The following is a 23,352-nucleotide window of genomic DNA, read 5'->3' as shown; positions in this document are numbered from 1 at the left end:
AGTAAACTCCTGAAGTAAGGCTTTAGAAATGCCATTAATTTTATAGTCACCTTTTGTCTGAAACCGAGTTCAAAGATGACAAGTAAAACCATCTGCTATATTTACAGTTGCCACAGAGAAAATGTTGCGTTTTAAAAAAATATATCTTGAAATATAGTAAATTATTTTATATTGAGAAAAACCCCAATTTCTAACTAAGAAATACTAGCCTTGCAGAATTAGGAGTGTTTCTTTTAATAGTACAATGTTTTGAATGTGTTTCCCTAGCAAAAGCAATTCAGCTCTTTACTAGGCAGTCTTTTCAAAACAAATGTCAATGTTCTCTACCTTTGGGCCAGTCTGACTAATAGTTATATAATCTCGTATTAGTGAGATCATAGCTTCATGTTCACAAGACATCAAGTGACCACATTTTTATTATCTGACCACATTACAGGGCAGTGCTGGCCTAGACAATATCCACAGCATCATACTACAAACAGTTTTTCTATCATTTCCTTAAAATGAGACATCTCTAAACTCTTAAATAATTTTAACAACCTTCCTTCATAGTCTGAATTTGTTAGTTTGCAAGAGTAGAATACATCTGGATGCAGTTAACAGTTCTCCTCCTTTAGGACACCAAAAATGTAATACAATAACCTACCCAATTTTTGTTCTATTTCCTTCAGGCTTTTCTCTTGTTCGGCAAGTTCCTTTTTTTTCTGTTGCATTTCTGGAGTGTTAAGAGTCTGCAAATGTAAATCAAGTTCCTGGTTCACATTATCGAGTTTTACCACTGCTGCACGGTATTGCTGAAGAAGATCTAATTGAAGAATAAAATAATAAAACACAAAACAGTAAATAAGTGGTCATTTTGAGTTAGAAGGCTATCAAATACAATCCAGACAATATATAACAGTCACAAGAAAACATGTCTTTCAAAAGCACTACTTCAAAAAACCCACCCAAATTCATAGTAGGTCAGTGGCTGTTGTTAAAATGACTGCAAAGACTGAAAAAAAAAATCACATCCAATATTTCGATTCCTCTTTTCTTTTCAAGCCTGTATCTTAGATTACAGTGAAGTACCAGTGAACTCTAAAAATTACATGGCAAACAGCCATTTCTTTACACATCATCTCGCTTGTGTGCTCCAAGCTCCATTTTCTATCTTTGATGCCATTAAGTGTATTTGTAGTACGTTCGACTTTTAGTGCTATGAAACCAAAGTTTGTATTACTGACTTGAATTCTAGTCCACCTTGTGGCACAAGAGAATGTTTACCGAGCTTCACTTTGTCCCACCTATGGAAATTTAAACAAGGAAACAGCAGCAGCACACTCAGGTAAACAAGGGCATATTTTGCTAACAAACTTTGTTCCTCTTTTAACATTTAAGAGGAAGAATTTTAGTTTGCTCAGGTGTTGAATGAATATGTCTGTGATTCTGTAATAAACTGTTCAAGCATGTTAGCCAAGTCTCATTCATTTTACTTTGTGGTGAATATGAGGTAGCTTGCACAAAGCTTAACTGAACACTAAATTACCTTATATTTGCCACAGGGTGAAATCATTCACATAGATAGTTACTGCAGACTGACAAAATGCACTGTAAATTCTTAGTACAGTTTATTGTAAAAGTACCTTGTCAGTGTAATCATAGTTTAAGTGACTACTTTCATGCTACAAATACAGAAGAGCAGCAAGTCACAACTCATGTTAAGGCTAAAATTCAGTTCAAAACAAGTCTTGTGAAACGAGGTTCTGTCGTTTATATGGAATGTCACTATTATTTTCCTTTAAATGCCTAGTAACTATCCAAGTGAAATTAAAACATGCTCTTTTCTTCTACCATGATTGTTCCTGTACTAAATTATAGACAATTCCAATTTAATTCCCACTGGATAATAACCGAGTTCAGCAACTGAACATGTGTTGATAGACAAATATAAAGTGTGCTAAAAGCAGCATATTTCAGTCTGTAGCTGAAATGCTTAGTATGTTTTTCCTACATGTAATACATTTTTACCAAAATGCCTAGGGAAGATCTTTTTACTCTTTTTTTCTCCCTCAGCTGGTCGATGTTAAGTAGTCTGCTCATATATAAGGCTACTCCAGCAAGTGCATGTGTTCTCTCTCTCTTGTTCTCCCCTCACCCCTATCCACTGAACACTCTAAGAATACTGTTGTGGAAAAACTTCACGTCCTTTCTTGTGAAAATGAAGTATTTAAGAACAACCTCATTTGTGAATAAGACTTCAATGTTTTACAAATCAGTCAGGTCAGCTGTTACATGTCAGAAGCTGCCATCTTTTAACTTAATTTATAACCTTTATTCTGAATGGAAGAATCCAAGCACATAATGAAACATAAGTGATCCCACAGGAAATATAAGGTACCTTCTTGTTAGAGAAATAATGTAGAAGAAGTTGTGCATGACTGATGAGAACAGGAATTTTTCTACCACTGCTTCACAGAGCTTACTTGCACAGTAAGAAATTCTAAATTGATGTATGGTGTTTCCAGAGAAGAAACACCTGAAACTTCTGTTTCTCAAGGATGCTGGAATTCAATCAGCTCAAGCTTCTCATGCCTGCTGCTTGAATGATCACCACTGCTTATGCTCTTTCTTTAATAAGACTAAGAAAAAGGGGAATCTCTCATGATTATTATTTTTTAATTCAGTATACTTAATAGCTACAGCTTTTAAGACAAGGGAAATACACAATCAGGATATTGTACAGGTCATATTTCTTAAAGTAACTTTATGCTAAATTTAAGTTTTCCTTTCTGTATTACATACAAAAATAATGAACACAGGCAAGCAATATAATTTTGGAAGTTCTGTATTTTCATGACTTCATTAACTCACCTATCTGTCCAGAGAAAGCAGAGTAAAGTTTTGGAATGGGTGCTCCAAATACCATTCCTCTGAGTTTGTCCATTGGAGGAGCTTTATTCTGAAGGCCTCCAAATTTTCCATTGCTGCGAATCCTGTCTCCTTCCCTAGTCAGCAAAGTAGGGCAATGTGTAATTTTTACAACCTACACAGGTATAAAAAGTGATACTAAATCAGTAATTCCATGGGAAAAAAAAAAAAATCTAAGTTTTCAGCAATGCTGTTGTGAAGCTTTGTACCTTTCAACTACAGCTACAACACAGCTTGTGCTCTAATGAGAACATATTTTATGAAATGACATTTCATGACTTTTGCTTTTAAGTAATAGAAAATATCTATTAAAATTAAACAGTACTGCTGATGGTAGTGAAAACTATATTTTTGGAGGGTTTATGTGTCCTCAAATATAAACAGAAGTCTGGAGACAAAATTTAGATCTATACTGGGAAAAAGATAATTATCAACATGTACTATGAAGTATTGGAAATGAATATTAGCGTTGATAAAAAATGTGAGCATGTGAGCACTTACTCAATTATTTGATGAACATAGCTTTATTTAATCAACAAGATGTTAATCATCTACAATCCCAGATTTATTTCTTATCAACATATTCAATAAAACTTCCATATAGTCGATGAAACTCACTTGGTAGTGGGGTGACTCAAACTAATGGGGTAACAGACTAACCAAGTGAAATGACCCAGATGTCATTTTAAGAAATGACTACATATACAAACTCATTTTCTTGAACAGACACAGACGGTCAGTCTCCTGACACTGATCAACAACTGAGATCTGACTCTCCTGCCTCTTCTGTTTGATTTTACAGTAAAAAGTATATACTTTTTGATGAATGAAGCACACAGTTTTCACAGTTGAAAAATGGTAGCTATTTGTTCACTTAATGGACACTGAGATGGTTATAACACAAAAAATAACCAAAATATTAATTTTTTTTTTTTTTTTTTTTTTTTTACTATGACTATATCCATGTATCTGAGACACTCTTTGGAAACATTCAAGACAGTCCTTGTTCCCAGGTTACCAGCTAGTGGTAGCCAATAAAAAGGGAATGGAATCACAGAGTAAAAGAGCTGGTCAGGCCCAGAGCAGTAAATCCCTGCTGAACTGTGAAAGAATGAAACAGGCAACCCATTTTAGATGCCACCAGAGGTTCCCTGTTAATTTGTTGTTCTCTCAAGAAACACCTTGCAGTACAATTTCACATACTTCTGCAGAGCGGAAAAAATAAGTATATCCAGGCCCAAGAGATTAATGTTTAATCAATACAGTTCTACATCCTGATGCTGAATCATTATTTCAATTCTAACAGCCTCATAAGCTGAAACAGAAAGCACCCAGTGTCAGAACTTCCTCAGAGACTCTTGGCTGCTAAATGTGTCCCATTAAACCTAAATAAAATGGGTCACAGAAAGGTCTAGTAAGTTCCCCATCAAGATCTTAGTCATTTGAGCGGATCTGAAATTTCATCATGTGCCTCAAACTCCTGTGTTTTATTATACATACAGGGACTAGGAAAGTAGTAAAGAATTTGCGTTTAGCAGCAAAACTACAGATGCTTGTCTGTAAAAACATGGGTCTTATGCTTCATGGCAACATTAACATAATGGAATTTGTTTAACAGAGGTAATTTTGTCAATGCCAATAATAACGATTTCATTCACTCGTAAGTCCATTGAGGCTTACAGACAATATGCACAGTTATAGCTAATGCAGCATTAATCTTGGCAATTATTCTAGGTTTGTAATGTATTTAATAGATAGCTATGCAATATATTTGCTTTAAAAAATATCAAGAATAATTGAAACATACCTCTTTTCGGTAATGGTTGGCAGCATCCAAGTTATCTATAATGATAGTGTCACCCAAGAGCATCCCAAACACTGAAAAATTTAATTTTTTGAACCATGAAATTTCTCTGCTACAAAATAACTTCAGTTTTGAAAAATCAATTCTGAGCCATTATTATTATAGCTTTTCAGATAAGTGCAGGGGAAATGCCATGTCCATTACATTTTTTCAACAAAATTTTATTCTGAGGTGGAGATAAATATGCAATCTTCTGTTTTCATCAAAGAATTCATAAAGAAAAACATTTAGTACATTTAATTGCCTTATGGCATAATTGACTATTTTCCACCAAAGTATTCTCTTGATATTTTCTATTTACATTTATGAAGACAGACATAATAAAATGCCAAGTTTTAGGAAATTAAATGAATTACATCTTTTTAAGTCCTCCTTGAATTGTGTTCTCAGTTTCTTAATATGTTTCTTAATATTCATTGTGCTATCAAAGAAAAAAAACTTCCACAGGTGGATGATACAACTGAGTTTAAGACTTTTCTTCTGCCAATAAAATATTGTTCTATACAAAGTTTAACTTGATGTAGCCTTGCATGTCAAGCAATGTGGTTTTTAAATTCCCCCAAGGGACATGAAGAAGAATTTGACAATATCTAACTTTCTGAAAATAAACTGGACTAAAAATTGTTTTTATAGAGATGAATATTTCAATACTAGGAAGTTGTGAAGTAAAACGAAAAACTTATTGAACTAATTACAGATTTCAACTCTTCATATAAAGGAGCAGGTCTACTTAATTTAAGAAAAAGAATGTAGGAAAAGGCAGGCAGTGCTACGTTGTTAGAAAGAACAAGAGGACAACGGTTCCCTAAACTGAAATCTACATAAAAATTGAAAGCTTATTCTTACTGTAACTATTTAAGCACAACATATATAGTCATGTACAGTTCGGTCTGAGTGTGTATAAATCTATGCATTACACATTTTTGAAAGGAATAGGACTGGAAAACAGACTACCAAAAGCAGTAACTTCTGCAATAAGAAAATATAAAACTAATATCATGATTGCCAGTTTCTGCTTATATGACCTTGAGAATAAGATAACACTGCAGTAATTTAAAAAAAGAAAAAATGCCTCTAATATAGATAACAGAGAAAATAAAAACAGGACAAGCAGAAGACAATGTCATTGCTGAAATTCACACAACTGTTGTTTGCAAATACTTAACGCTAACGTCATTCTCTTTTACCACCAGACTTCATGAGAAATGTACACTGATAATTGCAAATATCACAGTGAAGATTACTAAATGGATTAGGAGTTGTGATGTTTCTGTATTTTGTTTATTAAAAAGAAGGAATGTATGAAGAATTTCTTTAATATAATTTACCTGTTTGACAGTGCTCTACATTATCTGGAAATGTTAACAGATCTCTGGCAAATACAGGATTTCCAACAGGTTTGAAGCAGATTTTTCCATTTCTTAAATGAGGTAAAGGCCTAATTGGAGAAAGGGGAGAGCAAGGGAGAAAAAAGTAATTTGTCCATATTTCATTATTGCTTCTGACAATCTAGTCAGGAATCTCAAACTGAATTGAATGCATCTTAACACTTCCATATTAGGTGCTAAATGCTCCAAACATTCACTGAAATGTCAGTTATACCAAAGATGCTTTGGTGAAACACTAATTTGTAATGAGATATACATCCAACAAATTCATATGACTAGTTTTATGAACAAGTTTTACTACACTATTTAAAGAACACCTGAGATTTCAGACCTTACAAATACATCTGTGCATCAGATCTTTTCTAATAGGCATTCTTTATGATATTACTAGTCATCTTCATAAGCACATTATTTTCAGGCACAGAATTATTATATTATCCTTTATCTTCCAGGAAACCAAAACAGCAGAATGAATTTCTATTACTACAGATTATTTTAGGGAATGTATTCCAGAAATGGATTTTGGTAAAAGTCAGAATTTGTTTTGAAGCACTACTTCATTTAAAAGAAGTTCCTGATCTAGAAAACACATAGAAGTGAAGAAAAAACCAGTAGATTGTCTTCTCTTTTAATAGAAACACCCTATTAAATAAAGAACACCACGCAGTGGTTAAAGATAAAAAGATATAAAGCTATGATTTCAGTTAACATTTCAAGTGACGTTAATGTTGCCAGAAACTTTATACTTTGAATCTTGAACAGGAGTAAAACTTAAAAAAGAGATTAGACCAAAAAAACCCCAAACCAACAACAACAAACCAAAACTGAACAAGTATATAATACAAATGCAGAAGTTTCATTGTTTTTTTCTGTACCTGTTCCAATCAGGAAGTGTCTTCTTGTAAATAGAATCAAGGGGTAACACTTGTTGTCGACCTTGAGTTTCATCAAAAATAGAACGAGCGGCTTCAGTAGTGAGTGTGACTACACAGTCCATGTCGCTTGCCAAATGCCAGGAGATAACTTTTGCTGCTTCATTATCCTCAATTTGAGCTAAATGTGCAATCTGTACCACAGAAGTCAGAACAGTCAAAATAGAAGCCAAGACCACCTCTCCTTTTCATATTAATCACAATCATTCTGCAACTTAAATCAGACCCTGTTGATGGCTCTGTTAGAAGAGCTGGTCACCTAATGGATTGAGAATGCTATCTTCTTTTAAATAGCTCCTCAAAAATCACTTGCATATTTAGCTGGCTAATTTGTCATCATTAACACTTCCTGGAACCAACAAAACTCATTGGAAGGCTGAGAGAAAACTCACCTTGCCTAAAATATCCTGGTTGCCTTTTGGATAGTTTGGGAGGGTACAAGTTCGCCTTGGCTGTTTCATTACTCTTTCTTGATCCAACATCTTTTGTTTTATAACAGAATCCACATACTGAAGCTGAGAAGGAAAATTTGAAGTTAGCAAGCATGTATCATTGGGCTGAGCTGCAGAAGTAGTTACTTTACCAGTTGCCAATCAAACTCCTAACAAAAAACATTCAATAATCTGAGATAGGCTCTTAATACATAGAGGACCACTGCATATAAACTTCGAGGAGAGCAAAAGGATGCACACTGCAATTTTGAGTATGAACTTTAAAAAAAATAGTAATGAAAAAGTCACAAAGACTTCAGGGAACTTTTCATGAAGAGCCACCAGAGCTTGATCAGAGCCAAAACTGAAGAAAGTTTAAATCAGCAGGAAGAAACAACCACAAACATTAAAAACAACATTTTAGAAGGGCACTATGTCTAGGCCTGAAAAATTTACCCAGCAAGGGGAACTTGGACATCACGATTGCAGAACATGTATAATTTAATTCTACTGATTTGTGATTTAATGACTGCAATACTTATTTTTATTTATCAGTAGTTTGAAAACTTTATTTTAAAAGTTTCTTTAAAATATAATTGGATTTTTATGGGAAATTAGAAGTGGGGTACATTGCCCTAAATCTTTCAAACTTCCTTTTACATCAACTTCAGCAGTAATAAATGAAATTCTAACTCTCCAAAAATAAGTGTTTTCCTTTGGTTTACTTTTGTCAGAATACATCCCGTGTATATTGATCAGCCCGCAAAAACCCATTATTAAAACTAGCACTACCAGTAACACAACTGGTAACCTTAGTAGAAAGGCAAAACCAAGCCCAGGATATAGAAGAGAAGTTTTTTGTATTTCTCTACCAGTTTAAGAGATAGTTATATTAGCAGAACAGAAAAACAAACAAACATACAAACTAAACCAAAGCCAACCAACCAACAACAACCCCCAATAAACCAACACACCAAACCCCAAAACAAACAAAAAAATTAAGTTTGGCACCGATACAGAAATCTTCCTCATGGTTTAAATTTTCAGGATTTCAGTAACAGGTGCTTGTTTATATACCAGTGTGATTCAATAATGTTATATAATGATATCAATTTAATGTTAAGATCAGATGTATGTTTAAGATGTATGGAGTCTAATAAGAAAGAAGCCATACTGTGTTTGTCTGTGGTAATTCAATTTGGTGTTTTTTCAGTTCACTCTTCAGGTGAGTTTCTCTTGTTTCAGCCTGTTTAACCTGACCTGAAACCAGTAAAATCAACAGAGAGTAAGGAAATGTTAGAAAGCAATGGCACGCTTCTTACAGAATTTCTCACAACTTCTCAGAATTATGCCACCCACAGCTGATCCAATCTAGTTCTCAATTTCAGCACAGAATATCACTATCTGTCCACAAAGATCTCAAGATTTGTCCAGCTTCTAAGCAATTTCAGCAGCTGCCATCTCCTTCAGCTTCAGGAAGCAATAGAGCTACTCCTAACATCAGTCTGAGAATGTTCTTTTCTGTTTTCAACCTAAATTATCTTTTCAAATGGTTCCCCTACAGGCGAAATAGCAAGAGGGAAGGGAAAAGTGGTTGCTGGCACTACCCTCTTCTGTCTCTTATATGGGACACCACTTTCTGGACACTATTTCCTCAACTTTCATATCTGAACTGAAACAATTTTGAAAACAAACAAGAAAACAAGTTGCTTTCCACTCTATTCGAACAGGTTTATATTTGGAAATATTATTTACGCGTGAAGTATAATGCTGTTCTCTAGCAGAGATGTGCAAAAATCTGCAAATATGAAACAAAACTTGCCTTTCACACTGGAATTCGGAAATTTGCATCCATAATGGAAACATACAGTAAGCAAGTAACAGAAACATAGGCCTGTACTAAAATCACAAGAAACAGCAGCATCTTCTAATCCAGCATGCTTTATTTACACTGAGTGAATACTTAAAACAAAAATTCAAAATGCATCAGTTAGAACAAACCTTCTGATAAACAGACAGGATAACTCAAGCAAAAAAATAATGCAAAGAAAACATTTCCTTCATCTCTCCCATTTCCATAAAAAACTGCCCTCACTCTGCTCTGTTGTTTAACACACTATAAAGGATCATGTTTGCTGAAAAACATAATGAATAGCTACACAACACTTTTGAATAACGTACATAGCATCAAATGTTGGGGCCAAGTAACATTTTGATAATGCAAACCAAACTTTTTGAGAGAGAATTATCTACAGCTCATTCCCTAAAATTCTTTTTAGGCAACTGTTTTATTTCCAGATAGATGAGCACTCCCACATCCGTTGCAAAGATGGCAGTGCAAGGCAGTCATGGAAAAAAAAGAATCAGATCATTAACTTCAATGTTTTATTCCTCCTTTTGACAGTTCTGACCTAATACATTCTACCTCAAATCAAGACCCTTTATATATAGGCACATCCAAATAACTAGATGCTTCCCTGCTAATGCTAACATACATTCCCTTCTGCTTCCCTCTAATTACTGTATCTCATGATTTCAATAGCAATTTTTATCCCTCTCTCATATTCTCAAAATGACTACAGGAAAAAAAAAGTTTAATTTCCAGGAAATTTATTTATATATTTGATCAAACTTACGTTTCAATTCAGTTGTAAGCTGATTAGTAGTATCAAGCCAATTTCTGTAAACACCTATGGACTGAGACAATTGGTCTCTCTCCTTTGTAAGTGCTGCCATCTGCTGCTGCTTCTTGAAATCTACAGAAATAAATACACATTTTCAGAAGAAAATACAACATATTTAGTTGGTTTAAACATCAGGAAAAATCTATTAAGCTATTACACAGTTCTGAAGAAAAATAATGGACCTAAAAATAGTTGGCTCTAAGGAACAGCAAGCATTTGAGAGTAACTGAAACATACCATTGTAAAACATAAATGACAGACGGTATGGTTCCAAAGGTTTTTTCAAACCTAGCAGATCTGGCTCAAATACAAGAACATATTCAGTGCTATCTCTTCCAGGACTATTTTCAGCCAGCACTAGATTCTAATAAAAACAAAACAAAACAAAAACACAACAACCAAACAAATATACATAAGTTTATGTTCACACTTGAGGTAACACAAAATAAAATAAACATTCTTCAAATACTATATCTTACAAGTTACTTACATATCTATACAATACTACTACAGATTTAAGTACTGGCTTGGAAATGCCTTTTATATGTAATAAAAAGAAGTAAAATACAAAGATTTAGCAGTAACTATTTCATTATTTAGGAATTACGATTGTCATTTTACCTGTTTAAAGACTCTTATTATTTTTGGATATATGTTATATTTAAGAGACGTGCTTAGAAAAAAGCATTCTCTGCACTGTCCCACAAGCAGGATTTCCTCAGATGTACTTCATTCAGCGTGGGAACAAATGCAAACAGAACATTAAAAAGAAAGACCCAATCCATAAACACGGAGAAGGAAAAACAAACTATTCCCAGTGCTGAGTTAAAGTTACTGCTGTTACCATGGAAGTAGACAGCAGGTCCCAAATGAATGAACAATATATATCCAAACATTAACATGAAGATCCCATTTCTTATCAATTCGTTATTGAAAAGGCAAACGAAATCCTTCCCCTTTCTTTACATACACAGGAAGTATTATAAAACCATAAATAATGGTAAACAGAAATAAAATTAGTATAGGTGATATCTAAATGTGCTGTTACTTTGGGAAAGGTATCATGCATAAAATGAATAATGCTTATAAAACTCATACTGTTTCCACCTTTAACATGTAGAAATTGCTACTCAACTGGCCAAATCAAGAGAGAGGTGGTTGCAGCCTAAAAGAAGAGATAGATATATAACCTTCAAAGATGGTCTTCATGGCTTTCAAAAATACTGCAGCTACATATTTAATCAGAAGTCTGTAGTGGAAATATCTTTTCCTTAGAAAATTTATGCTAATAAAAACAAACATTTTTCCTTCATTAAACAAGTCTAGTATTCCTGAACCTCAGTGTAAGGGTAAACACGTCAGATTATGAGCTTCATTACATTGATGCTAATTGCACACAATTATATTTATTAACAAGATCAAACAATTTCAAGATACTTGCAAAAACACTAGTGTGTTCCTTCGCCTCCCCATTACTAGTCATAGGAAAAGTACATTGCATCACAACCAACAAACCCTTTCCACATGAGTTTTGTGAGTTGTCTGAAGTCAGAGAACTCACTATAAACTAGACAACTGAAAACTTCCCGAAGAGGGGAAGACGTATGTAAATCCACTGAAACGGAATTACTCCTGATGGAAGACTAGGGAACACAAGGTACTGTCAAAAGCACTGGGATCTCATCAGATCACAGTAATAAGAAAGCAGAAAAATGCAAACCTAACCCACCCAACAAACCAGGAATATATATGTAGAAAGCAAAAGCATATGCTTACAAAAAAAAAAAAATCCAAAACAAATCAAACAAAAAAAAATCTCAAATATGCCACCCCCATTACATAGGTTGTTAGCTTAGTCACTGAAGAAAATGCGGAGTATTTAGGTCACAATGGCTCAACAACACATTACTAGCACATGGAGATTAAAAAAACAGTTATTTCTGCATTTGTCCTCTCTGAGGTGTCTGAAAAACTACCCAGTAATTTTATCTGAACTGTCAGAGTCCACTCTCTGGGGGTTATTATTTCCCTCAACAGCATGAAGTTTAAACATCTGTTGAAATTTCTACCATAGGTGTTAAAGGCAAGATTTGTGGAGAAAAGTAGTATTTTATTAGACCTGTGGATATAACTGACCCTTTACCTACACTTTTGCACGTTTTCCCACCCCACCTACGTGAGAAAAATGAGTTCACAAACCAGCTAATTTATTACTCCTGAAACATGGTTGAGGAACAAGAGAAACCCAGAGTGCATCATAAATCAATTAGTGTATTAATTTTATCTGATACCCCTATTCAGTCGATGCATTTTATTTTTCTAGCTTCTCATACACATTTTGTGACTTTTCCATATGGATTAGAGTAGATCAGAGTTTGACAGATTGTTCAGTGAAAAATATTTGCCCATGTTAACTGGATGCTTCTATCCTTGACAGAGAATCTGTATCACTAAGTTTCATCTATGTAGTTCCATAAAAGGAGCTGATGTACTGAATAAAATATATTACAAAGAAGTGTCTACGTTGGATCTGTGGATTTTAGTGATTCTACTGGGGTTCTATTGTGGTGATTTCCAAGATGTACTGGGAGATTTTGTATTTGTTGCTATAAGGCAGTGTCTTCCTCCACCTGGCACACACTGATACTGGTCTGCTGGGAAGCTGCTTTCAATGAATGAGTTAGAAATGTGGCTGAGAAAATTTCATTAAAAAGTTGGATCCTCCTTCAGCACACCTAAGTGTGTGAAGATTTCCATAGATTTCAGGATAGTAAAACATGTGACAACAAGAGGAACCAAATGAAGTAAGCGTATACTTCTGCTCTGCAATTCTTATATGATACTTCAGCAACTTAAAAAGAAATATATATATATATATATGTATACACCTATCTCACCACATGAATAATCGTATTCACAGAAGTTCTGTGTAGGCTTTTAAGGGAGATATTGTGATCACCACACTCAGAACAAATGTGCAGCTCTACGCTCAGCTGGGTTTTTTTGGTGTGTTGTGAACAGTTTCTGTTTTTGTGCATGTGCACTTTCTAGCTCATGTCTTTTACATTATACTTTGTAACAACTGTTACAAATGGAACTCATAGGTATCAAAAATTCAATCCTCATTTGTTGAAGAGAAAGGGACTATAATGACCTCACTACAATATGCAGTACTCTCAGAGGCATGCATCATGCTACAGTCAGAGATTCAAACTGAAATAAAGCAAGCACTTTTAACAGTCAAGAGCACTAATGGCTGAAATAAAGCATAAAGTGGCAGTTTTATCTTTATTCTTCAAATGAGGACAGGATGCCTTTCTGCAAAGTATATATAAGCCCAGTTAGCTTGACAAAATGTAAAGAGAACCTGGTAAAATTTAATTACCTATATGTGAAGAGGTCAAACTAAATAATCTTAAGATATTACAGCCAGATAGTATTATAAATAAAAATATAAAATACAGCTAATATTAATAGTTTAACTACAAATTAGTGAAGTGTTATTTAGATGTGAAATTCAAATGAGAATAAGACTTATCCTGGATCCCCTTGTATGTCCCAGTCCTTAACCGAGTTTTTGAATGCACTTGTAAACTTCCCTTGCTTGACAAGGATAACCAGTTTAAAGAATGCCTTTTCTTCGGGTTTTTTGAAAATCAGCAACCAAACAGAGAAGAAATAATTTATGTGTTTATCAGTAAGGGAAGGCTACAATATATGCTAACCATCCAAAACACACAATGAGGTGTAAGATCAACTTTGAAACTGCAGGAAAATAGGCCTCATTGGATTCATCACTCATGGAGCTGTGTATTTCAGTCAGACTTACAATTGCAGCTGATCCTCTGTCAAATGGAAACTCAAGTGTACTGACTTTCCCCTGAAACTGCGGGATCTCTATATCATCATCTTCATTGAGGCTCTTAATTTTTGCTATTATTTTGCCAACTAGATCAATTCCAGTGTGGTTGTTGTATTTGTCCTGTGATTATAAAGACAAAAAAAGTTAGTTTGTAACATGAAAAAAATAAAGTAATCCATTTATGCATTGCATTGGGTTTGTGTGGCAAGGTGCTGGCAGTGGGGGGGTTGCAGGGGTGCCGTCTGTGAGGAGAACCTGGAGCTGCTCTGTGCTGGACACAGCTCCAACCAACCCACTGCAGGGAACAACTGAGCCCCTCCGACAAATTGGGGGTTCCTCTAGGAAAATAGATTTAAGAAAGGGAAAAAAATGCACAGGCAGAGAAGAGAGGGAAGGAAAAAAAAAAAGATAAGAGAAACAGCAAGGTGCGAGGAGGAGGAGGGTTGGGAGGCATTCCAGGTGCCAGAGTAGGGATTTCCCTTCAGCCTGCAGGGGAACGATGGTGGAGCATGGATTTCACTGCAGCCCATGAAGGACCATAGCGGAGCAGATCTCCACACAGCAGCCTGTGGAGGACTGCACACCTGTTAAGAGGGCTCATGCTGGAGCAGCTCATGAAGGACTGTGGCCAACTGAGGGACCCACACTAGAGCAGGAAAACTGTGAGGAGGAAGGAGCAGCACAGTGGAGCTGTTAAGGTCTGGCCATGACCCCCATTCCCCATCCCCCTGCACCACGTGGGAGAGGTAGAGGAGTCTGAAGCAAAGCTGAGATTGGGAAAGGGTGGGGTGGAAGGTGTTGCTTTAATTTTTTGGTCTTTTTTTCCCACTACTCAAACCTATTTTAAGTGGCAATAAATTACTGTTTCATAAGCTGAGTCTGTTTTGCCCATGGCAGTAACTGGTAAATGATCTCCCTACATGCTTGTGAACATTCAAAGTTCATGAAACATTTTTTGTAACACAAGATTTCTAAGAGAAACCATGTCCTGCAAAAAAAATCACGGAGAGAAACATCTGCTGTGTATACAAGTGTTTTCCCACTAGAATCTATTCTTGAAACATAATTTTACTGTGGCAATGACAAACGGTTTCTGTTGAGATGCCAGACAGCAAGAATTACGCATTTTAGTTTTGGTCATCTGTATGTAAATAAAACAAGTTACACCTGTCATATACTGGAAATCACTGATTTACATCTTTTTTTTGTGAAGTTAATCTGCAAAGAGATAGCAGCAATGACTTACAGCAAAATTCGACATATTTTTAACAGTGTTACATATTTCCCTAACTATGATTTTGTATTAAAGTATAGTTACCATTACATGGAGGCGTAAATCCTTGACCAGTGTACGGCTAGTAAGAGTTCGAACATTGGAAACTGCTGGAGTAGCTGGTAAAGAATCAGGTAACAAGCGTAGAGGGTCATTAGGTACAACTTCAACTATAATCTAGCAGAAAAAGGAGGAAGAATAAAATAAAACAAAATAAAATAAAGACTGACATAATTCACTGAAATTCACCTGCACACATGGGTTGCTCAAAAACACTGAAACAAATGCATGGGAAATTTGCTGGCAATCTTGAAACAGATTAGCATGACCATAAAACAGTTCTACAAGGTTGCAAATTATGCAGCTTTGTTATTCTACAAAAATTCTGCTTAGTAATAGCAAATGAAAACATACTTCGATAATCAACAGTTTGAAATCAGTAACTACCAAAAAAAAAATATAGGTTTTTTTGCAAACCTTGCAAGTTTAAGTATTAGCTTTCTGAATCTAGAAAGTATCATAATAGTTCTCCAAGATGATTCTGTGTTACACGTTCTTGGCTCCACATAATTAATTATAGATTCAAACCTGGTCACTGCTGAGCATATTTGTCTTATCCATTGCAAAGGTAAACTGGATACAGTAAGTTCCCACTCTCTCTGGAATCACTTTATCCCTAAAAAAATCAAAACCAAAACCCAAGCAAAAGTGAGTCAATATTAAAGTGACAAGTACACAAGCAGTTCAAATTCTGCGTACTCCTCCAAACTAGTTAGAGAATCCTGTTAAGGCATGATGTATTTTAGTACTCCTTCATAATATTCCTCCTTTAGCAAGAATACCATGGAAGTTTCTAAAGAACCAGAATTAGGCTTTTTGAAGCTTAGATAAGGAAAGTCTCCTGCAAGAGTTTGTCTCTACTAGCTGGCAGTAACTTTGCAGAGTTGTTCAGAAATCTGCACATCTACCTCATTTCACTTGCCGCCCAATGAATTTTCATAAAGCTACTGAAACAGTGCATAGACATGTTTAGATCTGCAACAACAACAAATTTTCTCCAAATTTAATCATTTGGCTTGAATTCACATAAAATCTGAGTAGCTACTTCCTTCTCTTACTCAGAAGGTGTACAAAGTTGGGTAACTTGGACAAGTGCTAAAGGCTGAATACAGTGAAAGATAAAGGAGATTTCATTCTACCTTACAGTGTTCCAGAGCGCAGACCACTGGCAAAGAACTCCCATAAAACATAAATGGAAGACAAGATGCCTGTGCTTCTGCTGCTATAAAAAGAACTTCACCTACTAAGGAAGGCCACAGGCCACCTAGAAGATCGCTGCAGTGTTTAATTCAAGGGATAGCACTGACTTATGAATGCTTAGGAAGTTTAGAGAAGATGGAGTCTCTAACAAAGATTTCAGACATTTCTCCAAGAGGATGACTTGTGGCACTCTTGAACTGGTTAATGAGATTATTTTTACAATGTACAGCATTTTATCTGTTTTGCCAATAACATTAAAAAATTTGTTTATTCTTATTTTGTTTGAGAAGGAGTAAGATGCAAGATTCCCTGGAATGCTTAACTTGTAAAACAAAATCCCAAAGCTTTACCCATTTCTAGAACAGGCCATGGCTTTTCCTTTTTGTATTTCATATAGAGTAGGAAGAATTCTACCTTTTTTTCTGCATTTTATCTAGGATAAGATTGAAGGCAGCATCTGTCTTGTCAGGATGCATTAAAAAACAGAGTTGGGAATAATCTGTTAAGGATCTTGTGGCTGAACAACATCTAATCAGACATATGCTCTAGAAAAAGAAGAAATTGCAAAATTGTTATGGAAGCTGTAAGACTGTGTAATAGCATCCATGCTACCAATTGACATTAAACAGATGAAAACCATTTGTGACTGTGCCAAGGACAGGAAAACTTGAGAGAAACCAGGTGGTAGACAGTGATGCCACAGACACTGGCGCCAATGAGCAATACATACTTTCCTACAAGGGCTGCTAATGGGTAATCTCTACCTACTGTCTGTTTTTCAAATTTTTCAAAAAGGTTGGGAGCTTTAATTCTGGACATTTATGGACAGCTAGTAAACTACACGTACTAATGTCAAGGTTGTCATAATTGCATATTCAACTCTATATAGGTTCATTTATATTACACTGACCACCATAGTCCATTTCATAGGAGAACATTTATTAGTATGGGTACACATTGGCACATACATTCCAGTTTTCTTTTCTGGAGGTACAAGTATATGATGCAGAGTGCCTTGTTTTGATAATGTTTTAGGGAGTTCCTATGTTGTAACTACACCTATAACTAAGAGTTTCTCAGAATGACCAAAGTCACAGAAACACACCTCATACTTGGTGCATGTCTGCAGTGATCCTCAGTTTCTGGAGAAGTTCATTCCATACACTTGGACTAGCCACACAGAAACCTCAGCTCTGTTAAAAGCAAAACTGCACCCTTATTTGGTAGTCTCCTTTAGCTACAGCTGCGAAAATCAGCCTTAGAAAGCCTTGGAACCTCAAGTGCCTTCAAAGACAAGACAGATCTCTATAATGATACAAAAAGCCATTCTCAAATAGCTTTTTGAGTTAGTTGTAATCTCTTCAATGAAAGCGCCTTTATATACGAATACATTATGTTGCTGTACATGACCTGAGAGGCTAAAAAGACTAAATAAACAAAGGTCGTATCAACTGCCTTCCCAGATGGAATTGTTTTTTGGCTGGATATGACAGAAGGAATTATAGATAATGGTACATTTGCATTGCATATCAAGCTGGGTCAGAACGCTGGATTTGAGCCTCAGCTAACTTGCCTCCCGGGAAAAAAAGGTGTTGAAGACTTAATGTTACATCAAGGTCTTGAACGCACATAGATTCCCAAGGATTACAAATTGGGTCCCTAGCTTCCCGAACTCTTATTTTGTGCCTCCAAAGGGAGGAGAGCCACTGCTGAGAGGCAAGTTAGAAAACTTGGTATCACCTCTTAATGTGTTGCCACTCAGATGCTCCTGGAATCTTGACACAGCTGAGCTGCAGAAGCCTCTGTTCCTCTGATGCAGGAACCAGCATCAGCTGTGGAACAGTGCTATCTGCTGCATTAAGCTGATCCTAAAGTCTACTTTCTAAAAGAAAGAGTGCTCCTAGGAGTTAAGAGATTGAATTACAAGCCAGAACCACAAGTATTTAACTGATCTCACAGCATGCCTGCCAGGAACAGAGGTAAGAAGAATGTGGCAATGAGGCACAAGCTTATGATGAACTCTAGTTCTGCTGCCTGTCATCAAACACACCATCTCTGAATAAGTAACCTGAGGAAAGACCACTGAACTGACAGGGCCAAAGTCATGATTCAGGATTAAGACACAGGTACACAAGGTATTAAATCAGAGTTAAGTCCACTTCGTCCAGCCTGCAATTCTACAGCGGCTGAATGTAACATTGAAAAGAAATAAGGAATGTTACTAGACAAGTGACAACCAGATGATTCAGTCCCTTCATTGCTAGCATTTCTAATCAAATATTCCAGTATATTTTCTTGGATGCTTCTCTACTCTCAGATTAAACATATGTCAATTGTATCTAGTGAAGAATTCAATCCTCATGTTCACTGCATCTTGCTTATATCTTTTACCATTTCATAGCACTGTATCACACTAATTCTATAGCAGATTGGTATTATCAAAACCTAAACCTCTTGTTTCTATTTGAAACTATGTATTTCATACAGTAAGTTGCATCAGTAATTATAAAATAAATTATGCTATACCTGAAGTAGAAGAAGCCATCTTCCTTGTCATCGTTCACTTTACTACAGCTAAATGTTGTAACCTGAAAAGAAAGATGCAAAAAATTTAATGCAGTATACTGAAAGTTAAAGTATCTTACTTTAATATGCTATCAAATCTCAATGATTTACAGTACTGATAGTGTACAGTATTTCAATGAGATCACCTATACTTTAGGTGCTTGGAGTCTTGTATTTGCAAAATTTAGCGTGGCAACTTTTAATAGTCTCTGTGCTACTAGTTAGCTTCTGCACAGAAGTAGCAATTTTGTCCTTAATGTAGTCTTGACATTTGAACAGTTTGACAATTTGTAACAGGACAGATATCAATTAACAAATATGACTGATATATAATACTCGTTATTTAAAATCTAGAACAGAACGTCGACCCAAGTTAAATGAAGGCAAGTTTCTACTACAAATGTTTGTCCTATGCCAGACTTACCTCAATCATTGTCCTAGTTTCGCTGCTCTGTGCTTTCCACATTTTCATAGAAATCCTCGCTGGATTAATATTTTTAATAATGTTGTCATCTTCAGTAAGAACACTAACCATAAAATCTGTAGAATGAAAGACAACAGTTTTTCAAGATTATTTTTATTGACAATTAAGAAGACTAAACTCTTCCTCCACAAGTGCTTTAGCCACTGAACTACTAGATAGAAAGGCGCAGTAGTTGGAAAGGAACTGCACCAACACCCCTACCCTATTCCCCATCTATTAGCCACACTGCAATAAAAAGAAGGACTTGTGCTATGAATCTGAAACTGAGTTTCACTAGTTCTTACAGATTAATATCACATACTTTAGTCTGGTGGAAGTTGGATATACGTACATGTCTCACTCCTCCATTTGCCGTTGACTGGTTCTGTAGTCAAAATACATGCCATTTTATATCTTGATCTGAAAAAAATAGCTTTTCCTAGCTATTCCACAGAAAGTTTAGTGGCCTGAAGGAAATGGAAGCCAAACTAGGAAAAAACTACCCTTCTTCTAGTTGAAAATGTGAACTAACCACTTTGACCCTATGGCTACAAGTGGATTTCAAGCATATAATTGAAGCTACACTTCTCATGGAGAATTTTGCCCTTTAAGGAAGGACTGTGGTTTGATGTGTATGAAAAATTCAGGCAGGACTTCCTCCAAGATTTCAGTGCTGGTCCTCAGATGTACCCAAGTTCACCAGTAAATCCAATAATTGGATGTTAATTAAATAGGAGGCCGTTACTAAGGAATTTAATGTCTAATTTATATCAAAATTTAATGTCATATATACGTTATCTCCTGAAGAAGCTGTTTAATTCTCTTTCTCTCTAAAAATCTGGTTGATTTATACTACACACTACATTTGAAAAAGGCATGGAGGTTGGAATGAGATGATCTTTACAAGTCCCTTCCAACCCAAACCATTTTGTGAGTCTATAATTCTGTAGTATGCTTCCTCTATGCAAAACTAAACTAACTGTGAATTTAGTCAAGTTCTTAACACTATATGGAGTATTTTAAAGAACAAAAACCTCATTCCACAAAAACGTTGGCTCACCAGGTTATGACAGTATAATTATTATCTTTGAATATGAACCTTCTTTGGTCAAGAAACAAGCCCCCACAGAACTCATACTTGTGAGAGGTATTCTGCTTCCCAACTCCTAATACTATAAATAAATCTTTATCATCCTAATTTTTAAATAGAAGCTGCAGGTATTTCCTACAGGCTTGGGATACAACAAATGGATTTTTATGAAGCAGATTTTCTGATTTTTTGGTCAACCTTGAGAGATGTTTATCACTTGGGAATCTACAAGTATTCATATAGTAGTACAGAGAATAGGTAAGCAAAATTCAGATGCTTGCGCTGAAATCACACTATGAAACTAAAAACACTCCTTAGGTAGACAACTTTTTTGGTACTAAGTCCACCTAAAGGCAAGGAAAAGACTGAAGTGTAGGAAGGACAGTGTCTTGTAAGAGCTTACTTTACTTAAGGAACTTGCCAAAAGCTGTCTAAGATACCAAGTACCCTATATCAGCAGGTCCATTCACATTCACATAGTTGTCAAGTCCTTCAAACATATTTGCAAGGCACTACCTTCCTGTACAACAGCCATGTAGTACCCAGATTGCTCCCATTTCTACATTTATCCATACACTGACTTATATGATTTATATTCCTTCTAACAACTGCCCAGAGCTGAAAACATATCTTCTGATTAAAAGTTTCCCTGATCTCTCCTGAAACTTTTTGAAAAATGTATCAGATTTGTCACCTTTATTTAGTCCTTTCAAATAAAGGGCAAATTAAATAGGATTAGCATATCAGAGTCAGTAACTTAGCAATTCAATGCCTAATTTAATTTATAATTCTTAAGTGAATACCATTCAATACAGGAAATTTGTTAGTATTTACTTCATCAGATAGATCTAGAAGTCAACTGCTAAAGATTCAAATGTGATTTTAATTTTTTTTTTTAAAGCAAGGATGGGATCAAAGGGGCAAAAAAAATAGTTTGGAAACTACTCTCCTTCACAGGTACCACTAACAAAATACAGCAGGCTTCCCAAGTCTCAAATGTTTGCTTTGTTTTGTTTTTTATTTTAATAAATTGTTACTGAAGTATCTTCTTCCTGGTCTTAATATGCTATTACATTTAAACGGACAGAATCGACTTACTTTCTATCTAATTTATTTAGACAGGACTTAGGCTTTCTGAAAAAAACCTTTGTATAATGGTTTCATAGTGCAAATTGCACTATTGCAAATTAAAGAGGAAAATTTTCTGGAAGAAGGGCTACTAAATTTGGATTCTTCACTGGCAAATGCAAGAACCATATCTCCCACGTTTATCACAAAGACGACTTTTATGTCCTGAATTAACTGAATTAGTATAGGTCTCTTATTCATGCAAAAGTTTCCTTATAGGAAAAAGTAGGGTTTCAAATTCTATTTTCCTTTTAGCAAGAGATATTTCCTCATTGTCATAATTTTATTTTCTTTGTGTTTTCCTTATTGTGAATACTACTGGGCTATAAATCATGAGATGGATTTTCTTCTTTTATGACTCAGTCTTAATTATAAAGTAAAGATCATTGTTTTGTGAGAAAATACAGGAAGAGAAAATAATATTGTGTACTGTCCCTTGCATACTTCTGATCACTTTTTGGTTCCTCTTGGCTCACAGTCAGCCTATAATTTTATAGGTACATCCTTTATTACTATTCCACAAAAAAAAGAAAAGAGGGAAAAATGTATGAACGAGCTCAGGAAGATAAAAATCAGAAATATGGTACTTCACTGAATACAGAGAAGAGATTCTGTAGTTTTACCATTTATATACAGATAAAGGAAATAATTTGGAGAAAAGTATTAAGAGGCTTTCCAAAGATGATGTAAATATATCTCTCTAAATGTTACAGAAGCACCCGAGATATGCCTGTTACAAACTAAGACAAAACAGATCAAGTAAAAAAATACACCAGGAGAACCAGAAAATAGTTCTTCACAGGTTTACAAGGCTCGTGAGTGATTGGTTTCCACCAAAAAAAAAATCCCTATACTTACCAGGGAAGGTACCTCCTGCTGGAAAAGAAGCATCTTTGTCATATTTAACATTCAAGCAAATGGGTTTCTCAGGATCAGGCAGGACATTTAATGTGATTATAGGACAATCTAATGTGGTCTTGTTGTACAAGGCTTTAAGCTGTAAAGTGTGTTCTCCCCTGAAATATACATAAATCATAAAACCTGTTATAAAATATCTCTTCTGAAAATAGAATTTTCAATAGACTTCAAGGCTGAATCATGTACATGAAAGCATGATAAAAAAATTCTGTAAGTTATCAGTAATAAAGAGAAGAAAAAAGCATTAATGTAAAGTTAGACAAGTAAAATAAATTTAAGATCTTCTCAAGATATTAGCTTATTTTATTTAACTTTGCTTTAATATTTAATTAGCTTAATCATGTTTCATTGCCTGTCTGTAAGACAGCAGCAACCACAGCTGTAAGTTGCAAAAGACAGTAAGGTGGAAAAGCAAGTAGAGCTAATTAAAATGCTGTCTGAGGAGCATTCTGCTTTGACAGATTCCAAAGAGTTAATCTGTGTACAGCTCACATCTGGCAAGTGCACTGCAAGTATGTAATGACTTTATTGCTATTATTGCTATAGAATAACTCTTTTTTCTTTTTTTTTTTTTTTCAGTATTA

At 35.2% G+C, this 23,352-nt stretch overlaps 1 protein-coding gene across 1 annotated transcript in view; it reads right to left on the bottom strand.

Moving 5' to 3' along the window:
- Nucleotides 1-23,352, bottom strand: part of SMCHD1 (structural maintenance of chromosomes flexible hinge domain containing 1) — an 86,107-nt gene that overhangs the window by 1,645 nt on the left and 61,110 nt on the right. The window contains exons 32-46 of the mRNA XM_082046578.1: nt 22,709-22,866; nt 19,594-19,709; nt 19,131-19,192; nt 15,933-16,020; nt 15,390-15,521; nt 14,039-14,191; nt 10,447-10,573; nt 10,162-10,281; nt 8,700-8,785; nt 7,487-7,609; nt 7,038-7,228; nt 6,103-6,212; nt 4,718-4,788; nt 2,854-3,025; nt 647-805 (exon numbers count right to left, since the gene is read on the bottom strand). Of these exons, the coding sequence (XP_081902704.1) occupies nt 647-805; nt 2,854-3,025; nt 4,718-4,788; nt 6,103-6,212; nt 7,038-7,228; nt 7,487-7,609; nt 8,700-8,785; nt 10,162-10,281; nt 10,447-10,573; nt 14,039-14,191; nt 15,390-15,521; nt 15,933-16,020; nt 19,131-19,192; nt 19,594-19,709; nt 22,709-22,866 (1,868 nt within the window). The remainder of the gene's footprint in view (nt 1-646; nt 806-2,853; nt 3,026-4,717; nt 4,789-6,102; nt 6,213-7,037; nt 7,229-7,486; nt 7,610-8,699; nt 8,786-10,161; nt 10,282-10,446; nt 10,574-14,038; nt 14,192-15,389; nt 15,522-15,932; nt 16,021-19,130; nt 19,193-19,593; nt 19,710-22,708; nt 22,867-23,352) is intronic.

Source organism: Streptopelia decaocto, assembly GCF_964273445.1.
Source record: "Streptopelia decaocto genome assembly, chromosome: 2".
Taxonomy (NCBI): domain Eukaryota; kingdom Metazoa; phylum Chordata; class Aves; order Columbiformes; family Columbidae; genus Streptopelia; species Streptopelia decaocto.
The sequence above is the reverse complement of the archived record's forward strand: the minus strand, read 5'-3'. Positions and strand labels throughout refer to the sequence as shown.